The sequence below is a fragment of the Elgaria multicarinata genome, chromosome 5, assembly GCF_023053635.1.
Source record: "Elgaria multicarinata webbii isolate HBS135686 ecotype San Diego chromosome 5, rElgMul1.1.pri, whole genome shotgun sequence".
In the NCBI taxonomy this organism is placed as follows: Eukaryota; Metazoa; Chordata; class Lepidosauria; order Squamata; family Anguidae; genus Elgaria; species Elgaria multicarinata.
The window spans coordinates 40,490,916-40,503,916 of NC_086175.1; the positions used below are offsets into that span (position 1 = coordinate 40,490,916).

Genomic DNA, 13,001 nt, shown 5'->3' on the forward strand with positions numbered 1-13,001 from the left:
ATTGCGGAGGCCCCAGTAAACCAGGAGGGTCAATCAGTCCTAACACCACCACTACTGTCTGCACCCTCTGTAACAGTGACACTTTCCCTCAGCTTCTCCCGCTTTAAGTAGGTGGTCAACACTCCTCTGTGATGGTGGATGGCTTCTTGTCCTCTGCTATCATTTGCCTGAAGGAGGGAGGAAGTGGTGACCATGCAGCATCCATTGTTGATCATCTGCCCCATTTGGGCAGGCAAGAAGGGATGTTGATGGTTGCTCCTGGGCTGATCACCTGGGCAGTGGAAGGGGTAAGGAGAAGAGGAGTAGTGATGGCCTGGCCCAAGAAATGTTGCTGCCTGACACAGAAAGAGCCACTCAAGTCTCAGTGTATAGCATTTAAAACTCAAGTTATTTTGGTCCATGAGGTAGCACAGCTCCCATTCTTGAGAGTTAAAATACTACTACTACTACCTCAAATTAAATAACTAAGAGTTTGCTGCCCTTTCATGACACTCAAAATCTTCTGCCTAAGACAGCTAATTCACTCTGTGTAATGGTAGGGATGGTCTGGTGACACGGCTAGAAGATGAGTAAACAATATAGATTTGGCACCACCCTTACCAAACAAGCGTTATTAACACAGAATCAGAGGTACCACACAGCACATCAGAAATGGCAAACATTTTTTAGTCTTGAGGACTACTGTATTCGCCCAACAGAAGCCCAGAGGCTGAACATGTGTTTAATCTCTGACAGAAGTCCAGAGGCTGACTTGATAGCAAAGATGCCCTGTGTTATATTTTGGGGGCATCAGATGAAGATCTTTTTATTCTCCCAGGCATATTAAGAACTGCTTTTTGCTATTCTGCTTTTACCCTATTCTGCTGCTGGTTTTAATCTGGCGCCAACATTATTATCTTTTCGGCGCCAGATCAAGACTTTTCTCTTTTCCCAGGCATTTAACAGTATATGTTGAGTTTTTAATTGATCCAGAATAGATAGATATTGGTACGTAATCTGTTTTTATGCTTTTAAATTTGGTATATTTGTTTTAATGTTCTGTGTTTAAATCTTTGTAAACCGTCCAGAGTGCTTCAGCTATGGGGCAGTATATAAGTGCAAAAAATAATAATAAACGATAATAATGTTGTAATGCTTTTATTTTTGCTGATGGTTTTATCAGTTTTCTTGTGCTGTTTTTCTATTTATTTTTTAATATTTGTACTGTATGTTGTAATGTATTTTACATCAACTTCAGTTACTGAGCAGTTTTAAATAGATAGTAAATAAATAACTACCCAGGACAATATATATAAAAAGAAAATCTAAACATTTTCATTATGAGTGAAATTATGGACAAGCATTTTTACTACACTTTGAGTTCAATTTAGCAGGAGTGTAAGGAACCAAACAGAATTACTTCAGAGGCTGGAACTGATTCACAGGCCATCAGCTGACCATTACTGCACCAGACTACAATATACAGTTAACAATAGTACTCACAGACTGGACAAGATGTTTGATCTTAAAAGGAACACCTCCCACAGTTAGGTTTAGCTGATAGAGCCCTCTGTCCAGAGTAAACAGGTCCCCTGAGATGGCTATCTTCATAACTGCATCCTTATTGACTTTTATAACCAAGCTTCTCTCCAGTTCTTCAACAGATATCTGAAGAGGAAAAAATACAAAGAGATTCAGAAAGAAGATCAAACCAGTCCATACTCCAGGAAATAAAGCCAGACTGCTCACTTGAGGGAATGGTATTAAAGGCAAAACTGAAGTACTTTGGCCACATAATGAGAAGACAGGATACCCTGGAGAAGAGGCTGATGCTAGGGAAAGTGGAAGGCAAAAGGAAGAGGGGCCGACCAAGGGCAAGATGGATGGATGATATTCTGGAGGTGACAGACTTGACCTTGGGGGAGCTAGGGGTGGCGACAGCCAACAGAAAGCTCTGGCGTGGGCTGGTCCATAAAGTCACGAAGAGTCGGAAACGATTGAACGAATAAACAACAAACTTGTATTATACAGTCATCCACAAGACAGAAAATTATTCTCTGTGCTAATTTCAAATTATATGGGGTACTTCCAGGCCAGGCTTTTATTATTAATTTCTCTGCCTCATTTATGAAATTTTATGGGGATGTGTGTGTCTGGATGACATTGTCTTCCATTTGTACTCCCTCCCATGGTTGTACCCCATCCCTGCACATACTGCTACGACTTCAGAAGGGGGGTTCTGAATACTGAGCTCTGTCCCTTCTTAACTGCGGTGGAAAGGAGCAGAAAGACACAAGAGCCCATGAAACACAGCATCTTACAGTCTCTCCAATTTCCTCCCCACCCAAGAAAAAGTAAGTCAGCTAGATCAGTTCAGAGGCCCGTCTAGCTGCTTTTTCATTTAAACGGCAGAACAAAGGGAGCAATTCCCTCCCCCCGCCTGCCATCCTGCATGGCACTTGCTGGCAGGACACAGGATATTTGGCGCATTCCAGCATCGGAACACTCCTTCAGAACAGAGACAGTTATGCCCTAAGTGAACTCCCGTTCATTTTAATGTCTTAAGATTTCACCCAGGCAACCAAATTTGGTTTTGGGGGATTTTGACATTTGAGAATCAATGAGACAATTGTTCATACATTCTGAAACTTTTCGCCATCACAAGGTCTTGAGATCAGTTTATATATAGAATTCAGAAAATTGCACCAGACAGTACAATAATGCAAATATGTATATGGCTAAGAACTGCCTCCTTTTTTTTAGATTTCCTAAACATGGAACACTGATGTCCCAAGGTTTGTTGTGTGTCACACATGCACAGCTGTATGCTCATAATATTTTTGTTGCTGTAAATTGTTCCAACAGCTTTATTGCTGTAGCATGAAATAGTGGAAAAGTTTAAAAGGAAAGAAGGCTGGAGAAAATACAAACCCACAAATATAAACATGGCATGAGGAGAAGCTTTGAGAGCAATGCAAGCCAACGATCAAAATATCTCAAGAGATATGCATTCTAAGTATATATGAAAGATGTACTGAACACGTGATTCTTAAATGTTTACAAAAAATAATAGCAGAGCTGTAAGTAGATCTACCTGATGGGCTCAACAGTTATCATTTATTTCCAAGGCATAGTTCTTTTTTAAAAAAAACAAAAAAACACAAACCTAAAACCATGAGGAAGAACATGAATTGCAAGCCATCAAGAATACTGCAACTAAAATTATTATTATTATTATTATTTATATAGCACCATCAATGTACATGGTGCTGTACAGAGTAAAACAATAAATAGCAAGACTCTGCCGCATAGGCAGAAAAAAAAGATTAATGAGGATTAAATCTATTGCCCAGTCTATCAGAAAAGCTCCTGTAATTACATCAAATTACAAAATAATTGCATTTATAGACCACATTTCTTCTGTTTAGTGGAAGGTATGATAAGCATTGAATTCCAAAGACACTCAAAATGACCACAATGTCTTCAGACAAACTCATCACTTTTCCAATCAATGGAGTAAAAATCTGGAATTAATTCTTTTAAATGCAATGTTTTGCTTTTTCAAGTTGGCATTGCTTCACAGTGAGGTTTTTTGGTTAAGAAATCCATTATGTAATTCAGAAATACTGGCCTGACTGCTGCAGCTGACAAGCCTGTGCATGTTAGCTGCATTAGATATTTTCCATTACAAGTCTTAACTATTTATAAACAAATACATTTAGGCAATCCATCATTTCAGTCACTCATCAGCACCCCATACTCTCTAGGAATTGCCATAAAACCCACCTCTTTATTGTTTCTTTAAGATTTTATGTAAATCTTGCGCATAAAATAGCTGCATGAAACCCATCTTTATGCTCAGATTTTCTGAATTTCTATGGTATATTCCACGGAATGGAGAAAACTAATTGTTTGAGTGAGAGTTAAGGAACTGAACCAGACATGACTGGGTGTAACTGCAAATATTAGCAAAAGCACTACTCAGGATGTGTTTTATCTATTAAGTAAGAAGGCTCTCACAACATCCCCATCTCTTGCACACTAAAATAGTTTGCAAACAGTTTATTCTTTTAGAGTGCTATCCTATACCATCATATCTGGGGGTAAGTCCTATTGGGATCTAATGGGTCTTGCATCTGCATACAGAGAGCTTCGGCTATTGGGTGGTATAAAAATGTAATAAATAAATAAATATTAATAAATAAATGTACAGGACTGGCAAAGTATCATATGCATCAAAATGTTAAATACCAGAAAGCATCTTTGGAGAACTACAAAGGGCTCTAAATGTGAGACTTAATGTACTATTATTTATTTAAAGTATTATATATCGCTTTTCTGTCTCACCAGGACACTCAAAGCAATGTACAATTTAAGCAATACAATAAATAAAAACACAACAAAATAAAAGCCAAAACAAAACTTTTTGTTAAAACAAGCCAGTACATTATTAAAATCCAGCAAAACTGTCACTTTTACTGCCCATCTAAAACTTGGAAGGGATGAAGCCAAACTGGGTTAATCATTGTAGGTATGAGAACAGCAGTCTGTACTATACCCACTGTCTGCCACATTCCATGGTTGATCATTGGTCCACTGGTGGTCACACGACCTATTCCATTGTACTTCAGTTGCAGTTCTAATCGTCCATCGCGCAAAGCCAAAACAATCCATGTATTGTCTTGATGACCTCCAGCAAAGAAAAGGACACCTTCAGGATCAAAGGTTCTGAAGTCGAATTCAGCCATCAGTCTGACCACATGGGCATTAAAAAAAATGTTAAAAAAGCAGAGTTATGCAGTGTTTGAGGAAGAAGAAAAAAGCAGACTGCTTTCTATATAGTGGGTGTCAATTCAGAGAATTAATAACTACCTGATAAATATATAGAGAATGCATAATTACACCACCACAACCTCCTTAGGTAACTGGTTCCATTGTCATACTGTTCTAACAGTCAGGAAGTTTTTCCTGATGTCCAGCTGGAATCTGGCTTCCTGTAACTTGAGCCCATTATTCTATGTCCTGCACTCTGGGATGATTGAGAAGAGATCCTAGCCCTCCTCTGTGTGATAACCTTTCAAGTATTTGAAGAGTGCTATCATGTCTCCCCTCAATCTTCTCTTCTCCAGGCTAATCATGCCCAGTTCTTTCAGTCTCTCCTCAAAGGGCTTTGTTGCCAGACCCCTGATCATCCTCGTTGCCCTCCGCTGAACCCCCTCCAACTTGTCTGCATCCTTCTTGAAGTGTGGTGCCCAGAACGGGATGCAATATTCAAGATGAGGCCTAACCAGGGCCGAATAGAGGGGAACCAGTACCTCAAGTGATTTGGAAGCATATACTTCTATTAATGCAGCCCAAAATAGCATTTCCTTTTTTTTTTGCAGCCACATCACACTGTTGGCTCATATTCAGCTTGTGATCTACAACAATTCCAAGATCCTTCTCATTTGTAGTATTGCTGAGCCAAATATCCCCCATCTTGTAACTGTTCATTTGGCTTCTTTTTCCTAGATGTAGAACTTGGCTTTTATCCCTATTAAATTTCATTCTGTTGTTTTCAGCCCAGCACTCCAGCCTATCAAGATCACTTTGAAGTTTGTTTCTGTCTTCCAGGGTATTAGCTATTCCAACCAATTTTGTGTCATCTGCAAATTTGATAAGCATTCCCTGCATCTCCTTGTCCAAATCATTAATAATACCTGCTGTTCACTGAATACAGTCTTCTCTTCTGTCCAGGATTGGGCTCAATCCTATTTTTTCCCCTGGGAAAACTGCATTTGCAGCCCTTGTCTCAATGATAAACCAACTCCCTATCCCACCATTTCTCAGAGCAGGGCACTGATCGGGTGGCCCTTGTGTCAAGTCAGGAGGTCATCTCTCCTGACTCACCCCAATTTTTAAGAGTATAAAAAGCTGGGGAATATATATTAAAACACCAAACAATCTCTGAATTAGATAATCATGCCAGGCACTTACTGGGAAACCCCTCCACCTCCACCCCCAAATAAAAAATAAAGGCAAACTGCCTGTTTGTTGTCCATCATCTCATACTTCAAACCAGCCTTTACTCCAGAGCCAGGGATCCAAGCCCAGTACAGGAGCAAAGGCATAGAGAAGCAGAGCTTGCCCCTAAGCAAAAAAACCAAAGAAACAATAACAATAAATCCCACCCATTTTTAGTTATGCCTGTCTCCAGCCACAGATACCCTTCTAGAATTCAGTTTACAACAGTGGTAAGACACTATTACTATGGAAAGATCATCAGTCTCAAGCCCTTTCCACCCACTTTTGTCATGCATTCAGAAAAGAGGCCATTCCTTTTGAATTAAAATGGATTCTCACCGCGTGGGCTGTTTTCTTTTAAACCGCAGTCTGATAACAGGTGCGCCACTAAACATTCTTCCAAGGTAGAGAGATTTAACACTTTTTTCAGCAGCAAAAGTTACACAAGGCAAAATATCCTACAGAGGGGAAAATCCAAAAGGACACATAACCCTTTTCAAAACACTGTTTAGATACAGGTGAGAGATGACAAACCAAAGAAATAATTGCCATTTATGTATTTACTTTCCCCAAGCCAGCATCCAACAAAACTTTAAGCTGTAATATATAGAAATAACATCATCAAAATTAACAATTAAAACCAGATAGCAACATATATACACAACCACTTCAGGGGAGTCCTAATTCAATTATATGCCAAGGCTCAGGTGAGTATTTATGACCTGCTTGAAGGCCTGTAATGATGGGGCCTCGTGGACATCCATTGGAAGAGAGTTCCTCAAGCAGAAAGCCACTACTGAGAAGGCCCTGTCCCGCATGCTCATCAGCTTAATTGCTCTTAGAGCTACTCATATGAATAGGGGCTCTGATACTGATCTCAGAATGCTGGCAGATTGGTATGGGTGAAGGCGGTTCTACACATTATCTGAACCCAAATCATTTAGGGCTTTAAGAGCGAATGCTAGCACTTTAAATGGGCCCAGAAATGCACTGGCAACCCATGCAAATGGTATCACATGACCCAATCACTTAGCATTTAAGGAGCCACATTTTGTACCAGTTGAACTTTCTGAATCAATTCATCTTCAAATACTGGTAATCCAATGGTACTATAACCTTGGGCTTACAGCTAGGCTGGAGACTACAGACAACCTTCTCTGTTCATAATGCCACACAAAACACTTGGTGACTGCATGTTTAACAGCCATCTGTTTCTACACTTCGGCTGGGCATAGAAATATATGTGTAGGCACAGCTAAGCAAGAACAAGCATATGTAACTTAGTGATACAAAACGTGTTTCTTATGCAGAAGGAGCCAGGTTCAATCCCTGATTTAAAAGATCACGTAGCAGGTGATGTAAAAGACCAGTATCTGAGACCCTGGAAAGCTGTGGACAGCCACAATAGACAATATAGTCTGGACGGATATAAGGCACCTTCCAATTCAACATTTACTTTGGTGAGAAACTGGGCAACAAATGCTTGGTTTATGGGGATCCTGAGAAGTGAAGTCTAAAATAACCCCCTTCATGACCATTGTAGACACACAATGACCTCGTTCAGAAGCTGGGCTGTGGAGTCAGAGTCGTGGAGTTGGAGTCGTAAGCAAATCTTGGGTTACTGGAGTCGGAGTCGGTAAAAATGTACCGACTCCGACTCCTAATAAATTTAAATTGTATATAGAGTTGTGGTATGTATATTCACTTGAATTTTATATCCAAATGATACTTTAATCTCGAAAAAGGTTTATGTTACTTATGTACCTAGCTGAGTTCATTTCTTTTAAAATGATCATTTGTTAAATTGTTTTAGGTGTTCAATAGTTTTTTACTTTTTTGTAGTTTTGACTTTGATATCAAAGTATATACTTTAGATTTTTGAACTAGTAGAGAAAGTTGTTCCTGATTTTCTTTTATAGTTTCATATCCTATTACTTTATACCCTATAGTCTTTTGATAAACCGCCCAGAGAACTTCGGCTATGGGGCAATATAAATGCAATTAAATAAATAAATAAAAATATAACCTCATTGTTTTCATTTTTGGGCTTCTTTAATAAATAAAATTAAAAAACCAGAATGTCTTAGCTATAGCCTTTAGACCCAGGCTTTCAACAGGTTAGGGTTCTAAAAAGTTGCATGCTTGCAGTCGATGTAGGAAATATATAGGAAATTTCTTTCCTATATCAATATATAATTAAAAGGAGTCGGAGTCGGGGGTGCCATGAAAAAAGGAGTTGGAGTCGGAGGTTTTATGTGCCAACTCCACAGCCCTGTTCAGAAGACACCTTAAACCATGGCTTTAACCACAGTAGTTAAGCCAGAAAGCCAGGCTGTGTTCGAAGACACCTTAAACCCCAGCTTTAACCATGGTGAATAAAGCAAAATCCCTTATTCGCTGTAGTTAAAGCCATGGTTTAAGGTGTCTTCTGAACACAGCCTAGCTTTCTGGCTTAACCACCATTGTTAAAGCCATGGTTTAAGGTGTCTTCTGAACAGGCCCATTGTTGTTGTTTTATTGTTATGAGAGTATTTTACTGTACTTCCCTCCAGACTCAGGGGTAATGTGCCTGTTGGACTATCCCTCTTTGTACTGAGTTGTTCCAAAGCTTTGAGATGGCCTTCCCCTAGTTCTGCTCACTGGGATAAAGAATTAAGAACACTACCTCACAGGTGTTCATGTCACTGGAAAGCTTAACTCCACCTTTTCCATTGCAATGGCAGCTGTAACTTCCTGGTGTATTGACACATGTTTGTTCACACAGGTTCTGTTCACATTCGTCCACATCTATACACCAGCACCAAGAGGAAAACAGAGACATACGTTTTTATATCCATTTTAAACGTTGTCGTTCTGAAATGTAGTTCATAAGTAACATCAAACACATCTCATTCCATCTACAGTTACTTTGCCCAACCTTGTGCCCTCCAGATGTGTTGAACTACAACTCCCACCGTTCCCAACCAATGGCCTGCTGGCTGGGTTGATGGGAGTTGTATTCCAACAATTCTGAAGGGTGCCAGATTGGGGGAGATTGCTGTAGAGAACCTCAGTTCAATATTGCAGGAAGGTACTTCAGTCCTCAAGGCATGTAAGTACATGAAGAACACAGCCATGTGCAACACATCCTATGCTGCCTACTCATTGAGCTTACCCCCAGCTAAGTAAGCATAGAATTGGAGCCTTAATTATTAAAAGTCAATCACAGGAGGAGATGGACATATGAGTAACAAAAAATTACAGCGCGTAGAACTGGACCTTAAAAACACTAACAGCACAGTCCTAAACATGTCTACTCAGAAATCAATCACATTGATTTCAGTGGTGCTTACTCCCAAGGAAGTGGGTATTGGAGCCTTAATCAAGCTACCCACATGTATACCTGTTCCATTTCATTCAGAAAAGAACTGTTCATTAGCAGAAACACTATGGTGATGAAACAAACTTACTCTAAAGCAATCGCATAACCCAATTAAGCTCAAGCATAACCACCTCCACTCAAACCCCAGATTTGCTGGGCTAATTAGGCTGCATGAACTGATCATCATGAAGCCTAACTAGAAATATGTATCAACAGCAACATAATCAAAGTTGAATAGTCAATACCCAGAGATGTTTTTTTAAAATATAAAATAGGATGTCCATCGCTGGGAAATCCAGTTCTTTTGCAGCTTGACAGAGTTCTATGGTGTGTATGGGTTGCTTTGTGTCTGCGCACTGAGCTGCAGGCTGTTCCCTAAGCACCACGAATATTTTTGCGCATTTTTGGAAGGTTCTACAATTTGCACAATTTTTGGGGAAACTTCAACCGTAATTTGCGAAAATTGCTCAGAAATTTGTGCAAATTGCTGAACTCCTCCCGCTATGCAAAAAATTCCTGGAAAATCCACAAACTGCTCCAACTCGCTGCAGATTGATTCAGGTGTTGCAGCAGTCCGGGGAGACGAGCCTAGGACAACCATCCAATTCTACCACCGAAACTGATTTCTCTAACATCCCTAATATAAAGTTGTCTTAGTTTGGTGTAGAGATAATAGAGAAAGCCCTATTATTCCATGCAAACGAAAGGAAGCAAGAAATCCAAAGTACTGGTCATCCCCTTTGAGACTAAAGCAGAGCTAGTACAAGACATTTTGCAGCTTGAGATGCCCATCCCTCAGTGCCTCAAGACACATAACACCAATGGCTAGTCAAGTTATTTTGAGATTTAAAGCCGGGGTCCCCCCCCCTCAATAAAAATACAATAAGAATACATTTAAGAACAATTTCTACCCTTTGATTATGAGACTGCAATCTAAACTAGCATCAGGATTAATAGCCACTGATGACCTCCCTCCATGAATTTATCCAACCCCGTTTTAAAGCCATCCAAATCGGTGGCCGTCACTACATCTTGTGGTAGTGAATTCCATAGTTTAACTATGCACTGTGGGAAAAAATGCTTCATTTTATCTATCCTGAATCTCCCACCAATCAGCTTTATGAGATGACCCTGGTTCTAATATTCCTTATGTTCATAAGTGACAAAAAATAATAATTTGGTCACAGTGTGGTAGAAAATCCTGATTATACTAATGACCTTTCAAAACCTAGTAGCTCCCTAGAGGCTCAATGAAGGCAAAATTGCATATTTCAAGTAGTAGAATAATCTCCATGGAATTAGTTACATCTACTAACCTTTGCAAACCTTTCTCACGTCATCGTAATTGTAGCCAGCGTCACAGACACACATGTAAGAGCTTATCAAATTTTTACACCGAGCTTCTCCACAGATCCCTGGTGATACCGTGCATTCATCTATATCTATAAAGAAGCAAAAACCAACAGAAATCAATAACAACAATCAGAATGTCAACATGGTTTCGGTACATGTCTCTCCCAAGTCACATTTTGGTCAATAGTCAATTCTCATTCCATTATTACAGCTAAATAATGGAAGTAGGAAATGGCTTCAACCTTCCCAGAAAGAAGAGCCTGATTTTTTTTATTATTTTTTTTAAATAGGTCACATAGCACCTCTGAGTAAATGCTGCAAAATTATTAAAAGTAGAAACACTGGTGGGGGGGGGGAACTTATGGGGGAAATGTGATAGTCACATAGGTTTTCTGGGACAAAACAAATCACCTAATTTGGAAATAGACCAAGTATTTTGCTGCAGAAAACAATAAAATGTTTTTCAAAACCTCTTTGATCCAGCAGTGGAGATAAACACAAGGAAGGAGGCTTTTGCGTATGGTTTCCTTGCTGGAATGATGCACATAGATGCAAATATGTTTCAAAATTTGTTTCTGCATACTGATCAGAACACAAGGTGCTGTGTGGCCCCATCCACTCATGGGCTGCTAGTTATGCATAGCAACTTTCTCTTATGGACTATAATATCTGGATTAGGATAAGTGTACTTTTAAACACAAATCCAGGCACTGCAGCCCTGATCAAATGGAATCCGCCCCGCAAAATCCAACTCTCTAAAACTGAAAAATTGGAATTGTGTGCAAATATGATATGGTACTGGATAAGACTAGAGACACCTGAGTAGTAACCCCTGCTCAGCCACAAAGTTTAGTAGGAGACTACAGTCAATTTAGGCAATCAGTACATCCCAGCCTAAATTTATATCACAGAGTTATAAGAATAAAATGGGAGTTCTTTACAAGAACAGCAGGATACAAATGTAACACATATACAATCCTACAAAATCCTCCATCTGAGTGCAGAGGCCATCAGAAAGCTCTCAAAAACTTAATCAACCTCACCTAATTTCAAAAAAACCTAGCAGGGAGACGCCTCCCGGCTCCTACCAAATGTCAATGCTATTGAGCGGCTGGAGACACTGCACAAATTAAATCCTCACTCTCTGGACTGCAGACCATAATAATTAAGATGCAGGATGTCCTGTCTGGATTAATTTATAGGGCACAAAACAGAATCACCAAACTGGAGACTACTACCGGAAACAAGATCCAAATCATGCAGAATAGTTAATATTAAGAGAATTCCAATTTAGGAAACAGGGGTTGCTCATTTCAAATCTGAGTACCTGGGTGGATGTTATATATCAGCCTTGACCAACCTCCAAATGGGTTGGGCATACAATTCCCACCATCCCCAACCAGCAGGGATATGGTGGCTGTGGATGACGGGAGTTGTAGTCCAATACATCTGGAGGGAGCCAGGTTGTACAAGGCTGTTATACACCAATTTATATAACTGAAACATGACCGTTCTTCCCCCTTCCCTCCAAAGAAGCTACTTGGGATGGGGGGTAACTGAGGGCATGTCTAGATGATGGGATATCCCAGGGATCGGGGATCATTCTTGAGATGACACACAGGGGATCCTGGGAGCAGGCAGGGAAGATCCTTGCATTTCCTTGGGATATTGCCCTACACTTTTGTCCCTGTTTTTCCTGTGGTCCAGGGATGATTCCAAGACCACGGGACTTGTGGGCAGCTGTCCCAGTTTGTCCCAGCTCCTCACAAGTAAATGAGAGGAGCCGGGCACGGGGCAGAGCTCTTCAGGAGCTCCGTGCCCATCGGGGGTGGGGGGAGTGGGAGGGTTGCTGTTATTTTAATTACCTTTTTCACTGGAGCGCTCCTGCGCTCATTTTCAATAAAAAAACAAAACAAATGGCGGGGCGGGCGCAACGTCCCCTTCCTCCCGGGACGACACGCGCTGCTTGCAGACTGAGGGGGAGGATCTCGTGATCAGCATATCGCAAGATCCTCCCCCTCCACCCCCCTGGTGTAGACACGCCCTTAGAGTAGAGAAGCAGCAGGCGAGGGAATGCTTAACTTTTCCCCTGTCCCACCGCTTCTCCATTTCTGTCTCCATTTGCAAGCTGCTGTCCCACCAAGTGGATTTCCCAATGTATGCTTACAACCTTTCAAATCTGTGTCTGGAACCTCATAGTATTTCCAAGCAGCAATTGGGGGTGTATAAGTATCAGGTGGGGAAATGTTCCCTGCTTCTCCTTTGTTTCTACCTTACCTTTCTTTTTTCATTTCCTTTTAGTTTA

The 13,001-nt window shown here is 40.5% G+C and overlaps 1 protein-coding gene across 1 annotated transcript in view; it reads right to left on the minus strand.

Moving 5' to 3' along the window:
• GAS6 (growth arrest specific 6) overlaps window positions 1-13,001 on the minus strand; it is a 55,267-nt gene that overhangs the window by 11,453 nt on the left and 30,813 nt on the right. Inside the window, exons 7-11 of the mRNA XM_063126182.1 lie at window positions 10,660-10,785; window positions 8,648-8,769; window positions 6,322-6,440; window positions 4,542-4,731; window positions 1,483-1,647 (exon numbers count right to left, since the gene is read on the minus strand). Coding sequence (XP_062982252.1) covers window positions 1,483-1,647; window positions 4,542-4,731; window positions 6,322-6,440; window positions 8,648-8,769; window positions 10,660-10,785 — 722 coding nt within the window. The remainder of the gene's footprint in view (window positions 1-1,482; window positions 1,648-4,541; window positions 4,732-6,321; window positions 6,441-8,647; window positions 8,770-10,659; window positions 10,786-13,001) is intronic.